We start from the raw sequence: 20,524 nt of genomic DNA on the forward strand, positions 1-20,524 counted from the left end.
ACAACGCATTTTTCGGCAATAAATAAGCTTTTTATTTAAACGCTTTGAATCCTGTGTACACTGTGTCCTAGTAAACGTCTAAAGTATCAGTCGCTAAAAGTATTTAGTCGATAATGCTCAAGTTTGAGGACAAATTACAATTTGAGCATCCGCGCACTATAAAAAAAAAACATACATAGTGTGTCGAGCAATTAAATATAATCGGAAGTACTCGTTTACTATCGAAATCGATCTCGTCTAACTAAAGTTGTTATCATTACGTATAAACCTAATAAACGAAATACGTTACACTCGCGCGTTTTCTTAATAGTTACATGTAACTTAGGGAAATTTCGCAGGATAGAGACTCTTACTTTTCCGATGAGGAGTGTGCACGTTAACTGAACTTCAGCAACCTAAGACAGACCTAGAGACCTATAATCAGAGTTTGACCATAAGGTGATCAAGATTATGTGAGAGAGAGAGAATACTAGCTGTTTCTCTTTAATCTTTTTTTTATTTTTGTCTTGTCTTTCTCTCTCTCGAAATTGGGTAAACCAAGTGGCTATCTTATGGTCACTCTGATTATAAGATCTCCAGATAGAACTATCCAACATTAATTATATCATTTATAACTATATGTACATATATCACTTCGAGGAATTACCGAGCGCGTCGGACATAAAGCGAAACTCGAATAAATACTGAAACGAGAGGACAAGCGTGTGTTCTCTGTGTTTACGGTGCCATTTGAATGTTTTGATAAGAAGATAGGCCAAGAACCGTTGTATTTAAATTCCTCAATTGTTAAATTGTCGAAGATGGTTTTGTTTACAATTTAAGTTTACATATATGCGCGGAGAGTTCGATTCGAGAAGAAGGAATGTCGCATTGACGATTGCAAATCCTTAATTCTTAACGAGTGACGTGGAAGAAGTTGACACAATTATAGTGATGATCTTTCTCTCTCACTCATACACACACATACAAATTTCTTTTCAGATGTTTTTTCTAGTGGTTATCTTGAACCTAATGTTGGACCTAATTACTTTCATTAGTTTTCTAATGAAAGAATATTTAGGAACATAAAAACATAGGAAATTATTGTATCAAGATTAATTTTAATTTTTTGTTCATTCTGCTCAAACGAGAATTAAAAAGTTAAGTTTAAATTGTGGGGTCTGAGATACCCTACTCTGTGCTAATAATCAATGTACGCTGTATTAATTACTTTGATTTAAAGCAATATACAAAAATACTTCTCAGTTTCTTAAAATAAAAAAAAGGTTTCCTCGAGGCTTTCCGAAGCAGAAAAAAATATCTCTTCTTTTGCATAACGAACAAAAACTTTTTGATCAAAGAAAAGGTTTAATCAAATAGAATTTAACGTTTTTCTTTATAATGAGGAAAAGTAACATTTCTTCTGCTAATTCCTCATTCCAATATTTTCATTTGCAATCATATAAGTTGCATCGTAATTAATTACTATCTAGATAAATCCAAATAGTAATTAATCACGTGTTATGTTATTTATTAATTAGTTTTGTATCTTTCTAATTATAATAAAAAAATAATGAATTAAATTAAAAAAATTTACTCAATCATCAAAATAATAAATATTACGTATAGCGCGCGCTGTTTAAAGCTATAAAAAATAAAATTAATAATACAAAAATGATGCGACTTTTTTACACCGGGGATGATCGTAGGGACGATCTCGGACGGTATAATCTTAAAATTTAAACAAATTTGAAATTATGGCGCTTAACGAAAATCCGCTTTTGTTGCGTCACGCGTTTTACATTTAGTTAACGTTATCTCGTAAATTTCTTCGGAACGGTGTGCATAACTATCGCTTATCGTACAACTTATATTTGTAGAAAAAAAGAATAATTTGCGCAACGATTTATATATGTCACCTTCTGACATAGTTCCTATAAACTTACGTCCTTCGTACACGAAGCGAAGGACAATGTACTTTCACATAGGAGATAGGGAAGAAAGTAAATCGGTAACGGATGTATGTCGACATTATATTCTAAGCGATTCAAAAAATAGGTATCTCACGAGGTATCAATTTAGATGCGATTTGTGACATCACGCCACACGAGTTATTATTTACAATAATGGCACACACGCGTTACGCATTCGTTTCATCGAATTCGTAATGTCATTAATATAATGATCTCCCGATCGCTCTTATTTTACATTTCGCGTACCATCTTCCTTGCAATCTCGGCGCAAGCTGTGACGCGCTCGTTTGCACAGCGCCGATCACTAATTTGACCTTCTCTCGGCGAATTAGTCCCCGGTACTGCGTACTCGTTCCCGCTGATTTAACGCTGCGATTAATCGATCGCAGTTTAAAGTATGTACAATATAAGTAAGATAGAGGATGATCAATGGTGGCGCGCCTTCCCGTGCTTGGTTCGCGTCTCTACGAGAATGAGGGAACACCACGCACAGGAATTCGCACGCGTGACTTCCGGATCGCATTTTTTTTTCTGTTTAATTATTATTGACATTACGTTTATTCGACCGACGTTTTTCTTAACATCAATATGTCATCACATTGTCTCACAAGGGCGAGGACTCGGAGGATGGGACTTGGCATACCGACCACCACGTTGATCATCCGTCCTAGCGCGGAAAATCGGTATATGTGTATAATATTTCCGTACCCAAAATAGCTGGACCAGCCAAACGATGCTGAGTGCCCCGCGCGAGGGACTGCTCTTCTCGAAAGAAAGAGATCTGTCATTCTTGCAATAGCGGAAGACTCCCGCGCGCATTCGCGAGAAACGAGCGCGGGATATCTCGTGCAACACGATGCCAAGTTTAATTCTACCAGCATGTCCTGCATCGGTAATATATCTTATCGAAATGTCTTAATGGCACCGCGCGAATTCTCGGTTTTTTTCTTTTCTGGCGAAATTAGCAATACAGAATCTAAGACATCGCTTCTACGACGTTTCCTACAACATTTAAATTAATGATAGCCTAGTGTTAATGACCGCGTATTTGAGTAAAAATGAAAACTACATTACTTTCATGACAATTTTAAAACTAATATGGATAATTACTTTCTTGCGTAATGTAATTTAACCAATTATCAATTAAAAACGTAATTTACACGTGTTTGACGTAATCGTTTGCCGAACTGAGCGCCGAACGTATCGTTAGCTAACATTGATTTAATCGATCGTATTTCCTTTTTCCATTCTTTTATACGAGATACTAAACTAATTAATGTTTTAAATTAAAAATGTAAAATGTATACATAATGTATACATATACTTTTAATAGCATATTATTTTATATTATACAGACGTATAAGAAAATTTATGCTTTCCAAACTGAAATATTATACTCAAATGACACATATTATGTACTTATAAAAGAAAGAAATAATTTTCTTTTTTTAAAATGTGTTAATTATAGTGAAAAGAATGTAAGAATTAACAATCCAGAAATTAATGAAAAAAGTAATTTTGTTTAGTAAATATTACTTATGGAATATCTTCGAAAACAAGATCGATCAGCTCTGAACAGTCATGACATGCATAAGGTAGAACCTCGGAGGAATCAAAAGTACACATTACACCGGGACGATGTAGAAAGCAGTAAACAAATCGTCTACGTTGGGCTAACAATTCGACTACGTTAAATTTTATTGTCTAGTCTCTTCGACCATCTCTCTCTCTCTCTCTCTCTCTCTCTCTCTCTCTCTCTCATCCTTCGTAGATCAAACTACCGATCTATTTAAAAAAATCGCATTTAATTAAAATTGAATTGACACGGACGAAATCCAGGATCCCACGTCCGATCGTCTCCATATCACACGATACTAAAAAGCCAGAACATTCTATTCTCTTCGCTATTTTTTTGCCCGCTATACGCGTTACGCTATCGTGATTCACCTGATAATTCGCGATTTTACCTGGAAGTGTCGATGCGCGACGGTAAAGTTTGAACACTGAACCGTCGCTACGCAGTTGGTCGCTCTTTTGCGCCACACCTCTAAAATGTATTTCCGTATTACATATTGCTTTTGGTGGTGTCGCGATCCGACAGATTGAGCTCGATTTACAGTGAATTCGCGGTTTACCCTAGATCCATTTAACGCAGATTTACGTATATAATGTACGAGAAGAACGATCGACGTACCCTATCGTTCGAGCAAATGAACAATGAGAGGACGCGAACTTTCCTCATTAAATTTTAAAAGAGATATAAATCGTGTTGAATATACATTGTTGATGTTTGATTCGCGTTTGATGCATTCATTCGTAATGCTCCAGATACATTAAAAAGAGTATTAAATAACATTGGTCGCTATTCATTTGTTGTTCATTTGCTCGATATGTTCAATTTTAAAGACGCACAGCGCCCTGAGAGGTATCAATAATTATAGATATATAAAGACTAAATTTGTAAAATCTTTACATAGAAATTAAAGACTTAAAATAAAATTTAAATCTTATCCAGAACTTGAATAAACTGAGTCTTTATAGCAAAACTATTTTTCAAATCAGAGATAAGGTAGCAAGATAATAATATATACATAATATATACATTATGAGTTATAATGTAATTATAAACATAAATATATATAATTATATTTATATGTATATATATTATTCTTTGTTAAAATCTATTTTTCGTGAATGTTTACATGTGACTGTAAGACAAAATAACTATTTTATTAGTGTGTATACTTTTTTATATAATAATAGAGAGCATAAATTTATCTCGCAAATTCTAGAGATAATTTAGCAAATCTTTTTGGGTCTTTATATATATATAATCTGATATCTGTTATTATCGTACAACTCACGAACAAACGGAAGAGGTCTCGCTGATTATACGTTTTTAAAAGTTCATTACTTCCATTTTGAAGGCCCTACCCTTCATTGCTTTGTTAGCTAATTTACTCATAGTCGGTGCGGCGTTTGTATCATCGTCGCTGTTAACGTCTTCGTCTTCTTCCGGGAAGTCCTCGAGCCGATCGTGATATTCGTCAAGCTGAAAATTAAGAAATTCACGTGTTAAATGTTTTCTAAAGTGCGATAAATCAGCTAAGAGAATTATAGGCCACAATCTGAATTTTTGGAATAAAAGTTCAACATCAAAATAATTACTCTTTTTAATCGCAGTTTACAGATTCGTTAGTAGTAAGAGTCATCTTTTCAATTCTGAAAACCGCATGTAAAAAGAGGAGCTATTTCACTTGAAAAAAATCGAAAGGTTCAGTATCACAAGTGATCCAGATTTCGCATCTGTTCAACTTCCGTTCGCATTCATCACCGCGTAAGAATCGAAAAAACAAATAGCACGTACTTCTAAGCAGAAGCTATTTATGAGTTTCTGATTCTCCCGCAAGTTATAAATTTTTAGCTCGCTATCGAGGAGTCGTAAATAACCTCTACTTTTAAGCTGTTTGCTTTCTTATTTCCGCATGGCGAAAAGGTTAAGCTGGGCAAGGTTCTTAGAATCTTTTATCGAATACGAAATTTGATAGTTGACAGACCACTTTTAATTCTCAACCGATCAATCGTACTGTCCTACACATACTCGAGCGTTTCTGGTGAAGCTTCATTCCTGGTGAAGCGTGACGTGAGCCCTGAATGAGAATGTGGGTTGTCATGTTTGACATGCTAATCAGGCTAAATTTCGGGACGGGACACATACTTACCGAAAGCACAAGCATGCTGATTTATTGCATTAACGATGTGTATATATTTCATAATTTTTTGTGACAACACTTTAATATAAAAATACCATTATCATTTTATTACTGTCCAAATTGCAAAACTAATTTTTGTAATCTGTGCTGATTATAAATTTTACTGATTTTGGGAATATGATTTAAAGCTGTATTAAATGTATAATATTTAAGAGGACGTTTTACAAATACACACGTATTTTAAATTTAGAATACCTCCTGTCAACATCAATCTCAGATTTTTTTTTTGTGAAAAATAGTTCTGGGAAAGATTTCTAATATTATCTCGTTTTTTTTGTTCGAATATTCTTTCATCTTATTTTACAAGGACTTGAAAGATCTAATCATGCATTCTATGCTGATGATAATGATGATGATACATTTTAACTCGAAGAGCATATCAGAGATTTTTTTAGAAATGTCGGAATAGTATTCTTTCATTATTAAATCGTGCAGTTAATTGCGATTTTAAACTCGACGAATAATAATTTATCAAAGAAAAGAGAGACAGAAAATCAGAAGACAGAAATTAGAATCACGATGTTTACGATGTATGTACATCGTGTACGATGAATGCACTAGGAGTAACATTCAGAGGATGCATTCTCAAAAGTTGATACTGCGAACTCACGTGTAACGTAGCTACGGGGATATCGAGTAATCGACGTTACCACAGACTCAATTGATGCTTACCTACAACTGCAGATCGTACGTTCAATTGTGAGTTACCCAAAGTGTGTCACGCACGCACGCTTAATTGGCTCACCATGAGGAACAGCTTACGCAACGACTAGGAGGAATTGACATGAGCAACACCGCGATTTACAAGTCTGTTTTAATCGCGCGAGGCCACGCTGATGATCAAATGGCATGACACTCGTTAGCCCGTGGTGCGCTAATTAAGCTATTCCGTTTGGGTAGGAGTTATCTCACAGAGGTACAACGCTACTTGTTCGAAACAATTATTTTAAGGAAAGGAATAACGCTAATCTTGTCCAAAACAATTAGCTTCAAGGGGAAGAGATAATGTGCGTTTATTTATATGTGAAATTCGTCCAGTCAGAGTGGACTATCTGTCACGAATTTTACATACATTCCATCACGATCGCAAGCCACAAACGCTATTTTCGCGGATAATATTTTACTCCGCGAACAACTTCTTTTTACTACACAACTTCCAAAGTAACTAATTGGATTTCTACATGTAAATACATGTAGAAATGTCTACGATCCCAATAATAAGTTGTACTTACATCAACGTCGCCCATCATCTCCTTAGTAGAAACGGTAGTGTCGATACGTCGAATACTGCCTTGATGTATGTCCACGTCGAGTTTCACCAATTGGAAACGACGTAAAATGTAAACGATCGGAATCGGAGCAATACCCGCCAAAATAATAATGCCGGCGATGCCCAGCACCCAGCCAGGATAATCCGTTTTTTTTGCCTCACCCTGAAAATTAAGCGAAAACATTACTATAACGATAAGATTTTTAATATTAATAAATATATATTTTAAATACATACTTTAAATTATGTGTACGTATATCGAAAAAAATTTTATTTTTAAATAAATATTATCTTTTAACATCATTTCCGCGATTAAAAAATATTTCCAGAGTTTAAAAATAAATCATTTTATACTAATATTTATTTAAATCAAAGGAAATGATTTGTCCGGAAGAAACTTTTTTACAATGTAATCTTACCGTTGTCGCATTCCATGCCGAATATTGCGGTTTCGTGATGAACATGGAACCGACGCTAAACAGAAGGATGCCCGCCATTATTAAGGGAGCGAGAAATCGCCACGTGATTTGCCAATAAAGCCCAGGTTTATATCCGGTCATCTCTTCGATGTCCTTCGTAAATCTGCACAGCATTCGTGCAATTAATCCGTTAATCAATCTCATAAAAGATAAATGTCGCAGTCGCGGATTAATTCAACTCACTTTTCGTGACCGTATATGTAGACCACGGAGATCATTTCCATCAGGGCGACTATAACGAGACCGATGGTACCGGCGAAACTGTCGAACATCTTCAGCCAATACTCTCCAGCGCCAGTACAGAAGATGAGCCCCACGAAAAAGCATATGATGCAGACAACTCCTGCGCAAGTCGTGATTAAAACGGATATTTTTTTTTATCAATGACGTTTCGACATATATATCAATCAATAGATTGCGCTCACCTGTCATGTATTGCTTCTTTATTCTCTTGAAGAGATCTATGTCGAAGATTACGCACAGCATACCCTCGAGTAATCCGATTTGCGAGCCCAGGCCGAGGGCGAGAAGCATCATGAAGAAAATGCAAGACCAAAACGGCGCGCCTGGTAATTCTACGATCGCCTGCGTGAATATGATGAAAGCCAATCCGGTGCCCTCGGCAGCCTATGTGAAAGAGGATTGTCGCTTAATTATTTCATCATACGCTCAACGGAATTTGTGAGATTATCATTGCTCACTTTGTCCAATTCGGTGCTGAGACTGCATTCTTTCATTGTGATGTTTATGCTTGAAGAGTTGAAGGTGTTCATAAATTTTTCGTATTGTTCGAACTCGAATGGGGTCGAATTACCCAGCAATCCATGTTGTATCAGGGTATCCTTCGCGCTAAAATAAAAGCGATTTAATATATATCTTCCGTGTCCCTCTATTGTTCGCCAACGATCAGTATATTTCGTCCCTCCCCATTATGACTTGATCCCTCCCATTTCTAAATGCTCAGCCATTGACTCGTCTGACACTTGCAATTTAATTAAATTAAATTGTGATATAAGTACATTATTAATGTAATTAATTTTGGCAGTTTAATTTCAACAATATTATTAGCATACAAGTTATTATACATTATTAATGTAACATTTTTTACAATTTAATTTAATTAGTACTTTTGTATCATTATACATTGATAGTACTATAAAGCGACGACACGCATATCTTCTATCTTGAACAAGTGGCAACAGCTATCATGGTCGTTTAAAGACACATCTCCGCAGCCGTGGACGTTTTTTTCTCACTACCCTCTTCGCGATGGCGAATTTAGGAAACGATGGCCGCTCTAGCGGTCGCATTACCTGACAACGCACTTGTCCACGTTTGACATTGCCTTGAACCCCAAAATGGCGAAAATGACAACGCTCGCGTAAATGGCAGTAAACGCGTTGCACACGCTCACCAGGATCACGTCCCTCACGCAGTTGTTGTTGGGAGTGTTGTAGCTGCCGAACGCGATCAGGGAGCCGAACGCCAGTCCGAAGCTATAGAAGACCTGAGTCGCCGCATCAAGCCAGACCATTGGTTCAGCCAATTTCTCGACCTAGAACGAAGAAAGTAAAGTAAATGTTAACTTTAATACTTGGCAAATTGCTTGTCCGTAACGCTTTCTTCTCGTAAGGTCAACTCCGGTCGGAATCGATCTTCACCTTTGGCGTGTACATGTGCGCCAGTCCGGCGCCCGCACCTTTCAATGTTATCCCGCGGATGAAGAAGATGGTTAGCACGAGATACGGAAACATGGACGTAAAGTATACCACCTGGAAGAAAAAATGATTTGTCACCGCGTTGACGGAAAAGTGGCAGCACGATTAATTCTAATATCGATTGAGGAAATTGGTTCTGATTTATCAATATAAATCTATTTTTACCTTGCCGGACGACTGTATTCCCTTCATAACGATGAAAAACACGACGATCCAGCTGAGCAAGAGACAGAGTACGATCCACCATTTGAGACCTTGGCCGTCCTCAATGGACGGTGCTGCATCCAAAGTAGTCCTGTACCAAAAATATTCGGTTTCCGAACTCCTGACACATTCCTCGACCGGCTTTCCATCCAATTCCGGGCATTTTGCCCACGGCAGTGATTCCTAAATTACGTCAGAATATGCAAATAGATCATCGATGTACGCTTTAACGGGCATACTGTTATTGCGCTGTAAAAGCTAGAGCGGCACTTTGAACGTTGAATTGAAACACCGTCATTGTGACGAGATTTACATTTTACTCTTTTATGAAATTTATGTAACTTAATGTGTGTAACTACAGCGATACAACGCAATATTGCTCATTATATACAAAAAATTGATACTTACACCAAATTTAATCGTGATAGCCTAATTGAAACATGAAAAAAAAGACAAAGATGTCATTAATAGTCTGCAAATTCATGGAAAATATTAATTTATATTTTGTCATTACAAAGACGTTGCTACTAGTTACATTTGGGCATCAATATTCTTGCACTGAGAAAAAAGTTGTTAATTTGACTAAAATTTTCAACTTGATTAAATTTCTTCAAGTATTTATGTATTTAAGTTAAATGTATAAATGCTTAAAGTTCAAATATTTTATGTATTTGAGTTAAATATAGACGAATACTTGAATTGAAGAAATTTAATCGAGTTGAAGAATTTAGTTAATTTAACAACTTCTTTTCAATATATGATAAAGTTTTTTATTTGTAATTTTTCTTACAATTTCTTACAATTAATCTTTTAATTTTTTATCTAATTGAGTCGTCGATATTTTTAATAGAGATGTGAATTTTATTGGAAGTATTGGCAGATTTTAAATACCGTGTTTCACCGTAAGCGACGTCTTTCATTACCTATTTAAATCTAAACTGTGAAATAGCGAAGAGACAGGGAGAGTCACTTAAAACGTCTCGACGCAGATTACTGTAGCGTCAATTGGGGCTACGAACCGATGCTACGAACTTTATCGATCTGCTTACCTCGAGCGAGTTGAAGAGGTAGTAGACGCACCAGGTAATAATTACGTTGTAGTAAAGCGAAACGAAAAACGTCACTATACACGACGCGATTCCTATACCTCCTAGCCAAGGGTGTATTGTGTTCCAAACGCCCAGGGCGCCCTGCCGCATACGTTGTCCGAGACCCAGCTCGATCAGGAAGAGGGGTATACCCTCCAAGATGAGCATCACGAAAAAAGGAAGGAGGAAGGCACCTGAAATGTACATACACACGTGTAAATATTCTTGTTTAACTTCGACATTATATTTAATATCGAAATTTTATTAGAAAATCAAACTTTAATTGTATATAAATATATTATATAATTTTTTTATTACACAAAATAATTTTTCAATAGCAGCATGTCTCTCAGTTTGTTTATTAATAGAATTAAATAGATATTTCGTCTAAATTATTTTCTACTTTACTAATTTTCTATATATCGTTTCATCCGCTTTTATGCATCCCCGGTCCCTAACAAGGCCTATTCTCCCTTTGCCTTTAGATGCCTAGTTTCGCGGTCGTAGAAAGAGCTGGAGCGCCTTGTATTGATCGAGCAACCTAAGTCCTAACCCGCTCAACCACTCTACCACTTCGACGATTTTTTTGGTATTCATACACAAACTAGAACTGAGGTTGTGTAGGTTGGAAAACGTTAAGATACGCATTTCTTTATACGCATATGCGACGAAGTTATACGAAGCAACGGAAGAATAAGGATAACTCCTTTAAATCCAGCGAATGAATTTTTATTCCATATTGTAGCGTTTTAAATTTTGATGTTGATATTTGATTTGATTTATTATTAACGGAAACGGAGATTGAAAATTTGATAAGTAGACGGGGGAACTGGAACGGACGCATATCGATCACGATTGCGATCGCGATCGCGATTGTGTTCTCTCAGCGTTCTCACGGAGCTTTGTGCTAATACGATGTTGTGGTAATTGATGCGTCATTTAACACCTAAATGGCCCGTAATCCAGAGCTCTCTCTGTTTAAAGCCGCTATTACATTAGAGCCGCGAACCACAGCGCGGCAGATGTTAGGTCGTCGCGTGCTTTCTGTTACACAGTGGTATGGATCGATCAATGGGCGTTCGGCGAGGCGGACGCGGACGCGGATGCGGCGCAACGAGGAAATTTCCATTGAAAGCCGAGTCAAAGACTCGTTTAGCCTGAAGGTGTGCGTACCTACGACTGAAAAAAATCACATGAAACTCAATCGCAGTGATAATTATACATATGGTTTCTCGCGCCAGTAATAGTCGATGTTATAGTTAATAGTTTAATCAATGCAATTAGCGCATCTGTTATTGATTCAACAAAAAAATTACAGGTTTTTTGAATTTATTATATTTACTATTAAAAATAAAACAAATTCAAATGCTTCTACTTTTTTAAATAGAAGAATTTTCTTTCTCTTAAATCTGTGTTAAAAAAAAAAAAAAAATAAATAAGTACGCGATCGGTTAGAACCGAGCCTCTTCGCGTGCATTTGCGTCCGGAATTGAATCTAACGAAATTACAGCGCTATTTAATTTTGGATCTCGATCGTAAGTGAGGTGCCTGGTACTTTCGGGCAAAGGTATTACCCTAGAGCGATGAGATAGACGTTGTTGGAGCGGCACGATAATCTGACAATTGGAAACTTGATCTGCGCAATTGTGTTGGATGGTAACCGATATGATTTCGGCGTGTATAAACTCCGGCATCATAATCACGCGAGGGCCTACCCGTGCGCGCCTCGTGACCTACCTCCGCAAAAATAGACTTATGTTAAATAGCCGCTTTGTCCGTTCGTGCTTTGTCCGTTCGTGATTGATAAGAAGGGCTACGCCCCCCCCCCTTTCCTCTCGAAATTGCAATCTTAAAATAATTTCAGCTAGAGGAGCGAAATTCCACGAGCTAATCAATAGTATTTTGTCATTCGAAAAATTCGCGTCCGTAAAATCCTTCGGGATTACAACATCACGTGCAATGTTACTGCGCGCTCATATTTCACGTGGTACCAAACGAAAATTGACGTTGCATACGCCTGATATGCCTATTTGCAGTTGGTCGACCTTTCACGTTACGTTGAATTAAATTAGGTGTAGCCTTGAACTAACTTTATCTCGATGAATAAAATATGTGTCTCCTTCGCGAAGTGAGTTCGCTGCATTTCATTTCACCAATCGCGATGCGACATTTTTAACGTTGAATACGCGTAATAACAATAAGCAGACTATAAATATTTCTGCAGCATACGTAAATAATGTGATTGGAAATGCGACGATTGTGTTTTCTCCCGGGAGGATTGATTAACTTCTACTTATGCACCACGGAAGAGTCTATAGACTCTTGTGCAAGTATACCTTTCGTTATGTGTACTTTTCCACGCAAAAAAGGCATTTAATAAAAAGATGATACGCTAGAGCGGCGTAAAGCAAATGCGCTATCGCCTTCCGATGAAACGAAGAATAATGAGGTGTGGTTAATTAAAGCAGAATCATGACCTATTACAAAAATCTGGGGAGAGAGCCTCGTTATAAAGAGAGACGATAAAATATTTGTTTATAAAAACAATAAAGAGTTGTAAAATTTAAAATTATCAGAATTCACGCCAGAGGTGCCGCGTAACTTAAAATAGAAATGGGTCAAATAGATACGAACGAAAGTTGACTATGAAAAGTTAATGAAAATTGAAAGAATTGGATGCGGCTAAACTATTCGTTATGAATTACAATACGCCGCCGAGCGTTATCACATGTTAATTTTACAGATCGCTGAGATACCAGGAAGTATTTTATCGTTTATATTAATATATTGGATGAAATTCCAAGGAGAAGTGGGAAAAAAGATGTATCTTCGGCTGATTCGAGATAAAATAAGATAAATTACGAAAGTTTTGTAATATCTGCGGAGTTTATTAGCCGCTGAAGTTGATCGATGCTAAGGAAAAGACCGCTTCTAAGGACGGGAGCACGCGAAATATTTCGTAGCAGTTATATTTAACCCCGGCGTGGAACTGCGGGATACCTGAAAATAGTCGTTGACTAGTATAGCCATGCGCTTATACCGACTCCACTGCCCTCATATCGAGCAGCCTTGTCCTTGCTCTTTTTCGCTCTATGCCTGACGCCGTAGAGACTGACGACGCGGTCGTAAGTTGCAAAAACTATTTCCAATACTGCATGCAACTTTATGCACATTGACATGCGTCAACACCCATCGCGTATCGAGCAACTCTGTGTAAATAATTCGAAATAAATTGTGTCACTTTACACCTTTCGCAAACCTGACTGACGCTCATTCAAATTCTTTCCCGTGCATCTCCGGAAACGCTCTGACCCGCGTACAGAAAGCCGAATTCTTGAAAGAAAAACGATAGAAAAGAAAATTTATGTTTCTTTACGTCGAACGCTATCAAGTTTTCAAGAACTCCGTGTCTTATTAATGCGTAACAAAATAAACAAGAACTCAACAGCCTCGACAATCATAAAATTCGTAATTTTATAAGACAACTTTTTACCAGTAATATTTTTAATTTATTATCACTTTCTTTGATATTGAACCAATCTCGTAAGTAATATAATCACTGTGATTTTATTCTATAGTGCATGTGCGTAAAAAAGCGTTGTTGCTATCTCGAGACTGCATCAACGTGGTTGCTGTATAAGAGATACGTATATCTCCGTATAATATATGCAGATATTATTAGGTGTGCTCATACACGTGGGAAATTGGAGTTTACCTAGCTATCCGTTGACACGCATATGGTTCAAGAACACCCCCGAGGTGTCGTCTATTGCACGAAGGTCATAAAAATAAAAACACACGGTTTACTAATAACAACGTTCGAGCGAGCATATATACGTTAAAACAGTCATGTTATCCGCTCCGCATTTATGAATAAATTTCCATTTGTCTAAATGTTATATCGTACGTTTAAAACGATGACACGTCGTATCCGCGCGCGTCGCAATTATCCCTCGCTATCGATTTTATTTTACACTCACCGCCTCCGTTCTGTTGGCACAGATAAGGAAACCTCCAGATATTGCCCAGACCGACGCTGTACCCGATAATACTGAGGAAGAATTGCATTTTCCCGCTCCATGCCGCCCTGTTTTCCTCCTTCGTCTCCTGACCGACGGTAACATTTTGACTTCCGGCCGCCACGATCGTCACGTTGTGGACTTGGCGGTGGTTGTTCAACGGAGCCAACTCGTGCCCATTTCTTCCGGCCTCGACTACCATTCTCCTGTCGGTCTCGATGTGTACACAAAGAATCGATCACTCTCCTCCCGGTGGGTAGCGTACTTAATTGAGATCTTTAACACACTCCTCGTGTTTGTTTGCCAAACTCATCCGCGACCCCGACGTACCACTTCTCCACTTCCTGCCGCTCGTTTATTTCCCTTTCCCCGTGTATATACGAGAACTCCGGATCTTCTCCTGTATTCAATTATCGACACGATTTGGCAAAAACACGTATCTTTGCATCCGCGAGTTTACGAACCCCTCACCGATACCACTACCACTACCACCTCCGCGACGTTCGTCGACTTCAGCGGGAGTGGATGGGCAGCGGGCGTACAGCAATAACGGGGATAACAACAATGTCAACAACAATAACAATAACAATAGCAACAAGAATTATCTTCACTATGTATACGTAATGTCAACAGCGTCCGCACTATATTCGAAAAAATACTGCGATCGATCTTTCCCTTCTCGAAGTGCAACCGGCAACAATTCGTTCCTTAATATTACGCCTACACTCCTTCTCTGCCGTGATAAGAATGGTTTTCTATGCGAGTTCCGTTCGTTTCTTTCTGATACGTGGGTGTCCCGACGGTACTCCTTATTGACTGTTTGCGGACGCATATGCAACCGCGTAGAAACGGGCTGTGGCAGGATGGTAAGGGTGCGAGGTACGAGGAAGTATACGTCATAGGATCCGCGAAACGGGGTGGGTGGCACGTAGGTGACCCGATAAAAATCGAGCGCCGGCCAACGCGTTGTTACGAGGGAACTCCGTGGGCTTTCGTACAAGTCACGTGTTACAGTCCTCGCTGTTGAAGGATATTGTTAAGATATTGACGGTTTGGAGAATACGCCAAATTTCAGCACGCGTTCTCTGACATTGATGGAAGAAGCGATGGGGCGGGTTGCAAGGGGATTGGCGCACCTAACGTTACATTCGGAAGCAATCGTAGCGTGAAAAAAACGAAGTGTGAGAGAGGAGGGGCGAATGAAAGTACGCGTGTCGTTAATAGCCGCCGTCGGGACGAAATATCGATCGATCCTCCGCGCGGAAGCGAGATGCCGAAATGAGGGACAGCGGTAGAAAGAAGGAGAGAAAAGAGTGAAAGGTAGACAGAGAGATAGAGAGAGAGAGAGAGAATAAGGGATGAAAGAAAGAGGGACGAGAGGCTCTAGTTTCTGGTTTCTTGAAGCAGGGATGACACGATGTTTGGAGTTTAAAGTAGAGTAGCTCGGTTTTAGAGGGTGTTCTCTTGTCAGCCCTTAAACAAGTGCCTCTTCAGCTTCGGTCGAAATCAGCGTCAGCAGTCTTCCGTTTCGTCAGAGTCGGATTCCTTTAAGTCGCTGCCGTTTACGGATCAATGTAGTTGGAAGTCACGAGTCCAGCATCATAGTTGGTCTTCCTCGGCTCGACCCTGCGCGCGAGGAAGACGTCAGCGTTTTGCCTCTCCTCCTCCTCGTCGTCGTCGTCGTCGTCGACGTCGTCGTCGTTGCTACCGCTGCCGCTGCCACCTCCGCCACCGTCGTCGCCGTCGTCGTCGTTGTTGTCGTTGTTTCAGATTCAATACAAGATTTCGGAGAGCTTATTATCGGCGGACTTATTATTTAAACTCGGTGATATATCTTCGGACGGGTTGGACTGACGTTGCTGCGGACACGCGGGTGCCGTTGAAGAGCGAGACTTCCGAGGCATTTGATACCACTCCTCGCTCCACCGCGTCTAGCCAGTGTCTCTTTTCCCGTTTGCGTTTCGTTGCTTTACGTTTCGTCAGCAGAAAATGCGAGAAGAGCGCGGACGGTAGGAGCCCGCGTAAAATTTTGCACCGCGCGGCGTTGGCTCGGTGAATATGCGCCTCGTACGAACGTCGATATCGGACTGAGCCGACGCTGGTGCGCGACGACGTGCGCGGAGGGAACGGACCTACGGAACGGGAACCTCTGGAGCGACATCGACGTCTGTACAATACGACGAAGGTTCGTTCTACCGGTGGTCCGGTCCCCCGATTGGCCGCGGTAATTGTGTACGTACGCGCATACGCCGGCCGACCGACCCCTTTTAAACGGTGAAGAGCCGGGTAGCGCGAGCGTTGTTATCTTATTATATTATCGAGCAGAAGAGGTAACGGTTCGCATAAAATGGGGTGGAAATATTTCAGACTCCTTAAATATTTCAAATGCAATTTTTTTTTCACGAAATATCAGATGTAATATAAACGTCACATGATTTATATGTTCGATCACACGCCTCGAAATTAGTAAAAAAGTAATGACTTTGGTGAAGATTAATTATGCACCCCCCCCCCTCCTCGGATTAATTCTTATCAATCGTTAACACTTTGCATGATAATTTCATTTGTTTTTCTCAACGAAGATCGCTATGAGGGATGACGAAGAATGACGTCAATGTAAATTTAGAGATAAACCTGCTATCCGCTATTTGCGTCATAACACTTTATTGAAACGTTGCGCTAATTGTTTTGTGCGTACATTTCCATTGATCTTTTAGCACTCTAAGATGATGAAAATGTTTTTCTTCAATGCTTACATTTCAGTGACGCACGTTTCGATACGAAACCTTGTTCGAAATTCGCGGGTTTTCTCTGGGACGACGAGGGTAGTTTAAACTGACAAACCGGCGTCATCGATCGGATTGTTATTCCACCAAGGGGTAGTAGAGACAGTTCGGCGGCCGCGCAGCTTCTCATGCGTCATCGTTTCCATCGTAGCCGCTTCGATCCGAAAGCTTTTTCAACATCTTCATATCTAGGCCTCTCGAACGCCCGTCAGCATCTTGATATTAAGCCACTTCATCCCCTTCGATTAATGAAAAAAAACCAATTTTTGCTGAGATAATTGCTCAGGCACTTCGAAATCCTTGGCAAAGTCAACTTCATCTCCAAATATCTCTCGAAATTAATCGAAGATGAAGGTTAAGAACAAAACAAATTTACTTTTCCTTTTCGGATATTTGCATTTATCGCAAGAAATAATAAAAAAATGTATTTTATATTTTGTCATCAGAAAGATATTTGCCCTTTATTTTTTCTTGGCAGGATTTTTCAGATTCTTGGCAAGCTCTTGACGTTGGTGACTAAAGGCGGTCGCGAATGCTCTGTGACGTCATTCGGTGCTATAGTTACTATACTATCTCTAGAAAACAAAACGTTTCGCGGGATCTGCTCGAGTTTGCTATATACGTGCAATGTGCATAGAGACGGGTCAGTCAGTAGCCGGATTACGTAAGCGATCGCGTACCTTTTGACCTTGTTCTCGAGTTCTTCACTATCTGTCGCTCTGTATATCACCGTTTACCTGATTTGAATCGAATAAAATTGATAGGCATGCTCATAACCAGATGCACGACAGTGCGATGCAACGACCTTCGCAACGTTCTGCTTTGGATAGTCTGCGTCGAGTAAATCTCCATCTTCGCGTAGGACGTACATATTATCAAAAATTTCAGTAGAGGTGCAAAATGTTTGAAAAAATATCTCAGAAAGAATTTCAGCAAATCCGCTTAGTTATGCTTCTTTGAATATTGAACGTTGAGTCGACTGGAAATCCGATATAACGCCTATCTTTCTTTTCTGCCGATACACCTGCGATTATGGCGCACCAACGTCGCGAGCGCTGCTTGCATAATATGTAAAAACCTTGGCAACAATTTTCCGCCAACAAATCAGTTCGGACAGTCAAAGTACTAAGAAAGAAGTACGTCGAAAAGTATCCGTCTCGTATGTAGTATATTCCGTGAAAGTATATATTATATACCTCCACGGAAAAAATGATTTTGCCAAAATATCTAAAAATTTAGTTATATACAAATCCGAAGATAATTTTGTTGGACCATCAAAATAATAATTGCAGGACGCTCAATCATGATGAACAATGCTATAAAAAATTTTAACCTCCTAGACATCAATTTCAGCGCCTTTCTTAATTATTTTGATGCTTTAACAAAATTGTTTTCAGATCTATATCTACACTGAGGGAAAAATTACTAAATTTTTATAATTATTTATTCAAATAATTATATATACTAATGAAATATTTACTAAATGTAAATATATATTTTTTTTTACTACAAAAATCACAAATTTAATTTAATTATATTTCATTAGTATTATTCGAATAAATATTTATTAAAATTTAGGAACTTTTTTCTCTCAGTGTAACAAAATGTTTAGCAGAACTGTTGTTCTCGTTGTAATAAATAGAGAAAACAATTTTTTTTGCAAGTACTATACTTTAAGATTGAAGAGTACATCAAATAAAATAAGATAAATAAAATAATGAGATGAAATCCGTATTATATTACACATGTGATATTTGATAATTTCCATTTGCAAGTTTATGCTTATAATGACGGTGTCTATGTTTCACACGTTACACCTTTTAATAATGTTCTCTAGTTTCACGTTAATAATTACATTATATATACTTCAACAGCATTCGTTATTGTAAATAATTCAAATAGTTAAAATAAAGACTGTTTGCGGAACATCGTTATACAATACATAATGATGCGTGCACATAATGAGCAATATATGTCCTTGCTGTCCAATGCACTATGCTAAAAGCGAACAACCGAAGCATGGTGGTCGCCGCACCGCGAATGACGCACAGGTCTCTTTTTCCATTTGCAAAAATTCTGATTTATCTTTTATCACCTCACCACGAATGACGCACGTGTCTCTTTTCCTGTTTGCAAAAATTCTGATTTATCCTTTATCACCGCAAGAATTTAAACGTGTTAGAAATGAAGAACTAGCGAAGATTGGCGATCTCGTTTTTTTGTGCACATCTTTCGTGCGCAAAATAAAAGTACCTACGCTCGTACCTTTACTATTCATCTAGCATACCAAAGTGGTTATACAAACCTCACAATGGTCATTCATCTTCTTTCTGCGCGTCGGTCTGAAGCATTTTCGTACTATTATTCTGAATAGTACCGCGTCCCTTGGGAATAAACGCGGATTATGCGTACCCCAAACCGGTAGCGAGCCTATTCGCAGTTCTCACGACGAAATATTCGATATTTGACGTTGATCATTCTAACTTAATTTTTTTTATAAAAAGGAGAATAAGAGAGAGAAAATGTTGTTAATTCAATTTCTTTGTCACGTTTGAAAAGATATGTGAAATTGGATCGATTAAACTATCTAGTTTTTATCCTAAAATTAATTTTGTGAATAATTCCCTTTCATCTGATAATATAAATTATTTAATTCTTTCCGTAAGGGAAAAAACATATTTTTTCATAAACAATTTTTCATATCAGAATTCCATCCCAATGAGAAGAATACATCTATTTGCGTACTATCATTGGGTCAACAACTATGTCAAGGATGCATTACTGCGATACATATCGAAGAAATCAATTTGTTTGATAAATGCCATGATCATAAAACCATTATTACTAATACCGACATACGTTTGTAAAAGATTTGTTCCGCGAGGACACTCGGCATAACGTTGATACAACAGTATATATTTTTAAATATATAACATGTATGGAAAGATACGAATATTGTTCATCTTGACACAAGTAAGTGAAATAAGATGATATAACACATGAATTGACTTCTACGGCAAAAAATCGATATTCTTCGATCATTTCCCTCAGTCTGCAGTTTTATCGGTTTTATGTTATTTTTTTATTTATATTTATACATTTTATTTCTGTACCCCTCGTAGTAAGAGAGTACGATATAAATCTTCAGTACACACTACGCTATGGCAAGTAAGCTAATGTGGTACTACTACATTGGTCGATGTAAGTGGACGCTTACCATAGACCATTCCCTCCC

The 20,524-nt window shown here is 38.3% G+C and overlaps 1 protein-coding gene across 2 annotated transcripts; it reads right to left on the minus strand.

The window, feature by feature from the left end:
- Positions 1-8: 8 nt before the first annotated feature.
- On the minus strand, positions 9-14,776 carry LOC105205756 (sodium- and chloride-dependent transporter XTRP3). 2 transcript variants are annotated; one of them, XR_003268336.2, is made up of 13 exons: positions 14,465-14,776; positions 10,446-10,678; positions 9,805-9,825; positions 9,358-9,579; positions 9,136-9,246; positions 8,788-9,029; positions 8,176-8,323; positions 7,900-8,101; positions 7,658-7,817; positions 7,415-7,577; positions 6,958-7,158; positions 6,336-6,403; positions 9-5,004 (listed from the first exon to the last, which is right to left on the minus strand). XR_003268336.2 is itself a non-coding variant. In XM_011175257.3 (12 exons), exons 1-12 carry the CDS (start codon positions 14,703-14,705, stop codon positions 4,852-4,854), a joined length of 2,097 nt encoding a protein of 698 aa, XP_011173559.1. In that variant the 5' UTR covers positions 14,706-14,776; the 3' UTR covers positions 9-4,851. The 2 variants fall into 2 exon arrangements, 1 of the variants encoding a protein (XP_011173559.1); XM_011175257.3 differs by lacking the exon at positions 6,336-6,403.
- Between the last annotated feature and the right edge of the window lie 5,748 nt (positions 14,777-20,524).

This window comes from Solenopsis invicta, chromosome 5, assembly GCF_016802725.1.
Source record: "Solenopsis invicta isolate M01_SB chromosome 5, UNIL_Sinv_3.0, whole genome shotgun sequence".
Lineage (NCBI taxonomy): Eukaryota > Metazoa > Arthropoda > Insecta > Hymenoptera > Formicidae > Solenopsis > Solenopsis invicta.

Bases quoted from the DNA above. Each gene is read 5' to 3' on its own strand.
- LOC105205756 (XM_011175257.3), bottom strand. From the start codon at position 14,705: ATGGTAGTCGAGGCCGGAAGAAATGGGCACGAGTTGGCTCCGTTGAAC. The intron at 9,826-10,445 runs GTAAGCAGATCG...TGTTTCAATTAG, and splicing joins ACCTCTTCAACTCGCTCGAG to GCTATCACGATTAAATTTGG. The intron at 7,818-7,899 runs GTGAGCGCAATC...CGACTTGCGCAG, and splicing joins AAAGAAGCAATACATGACAG to GAGTTGTCTGCATCATATGC.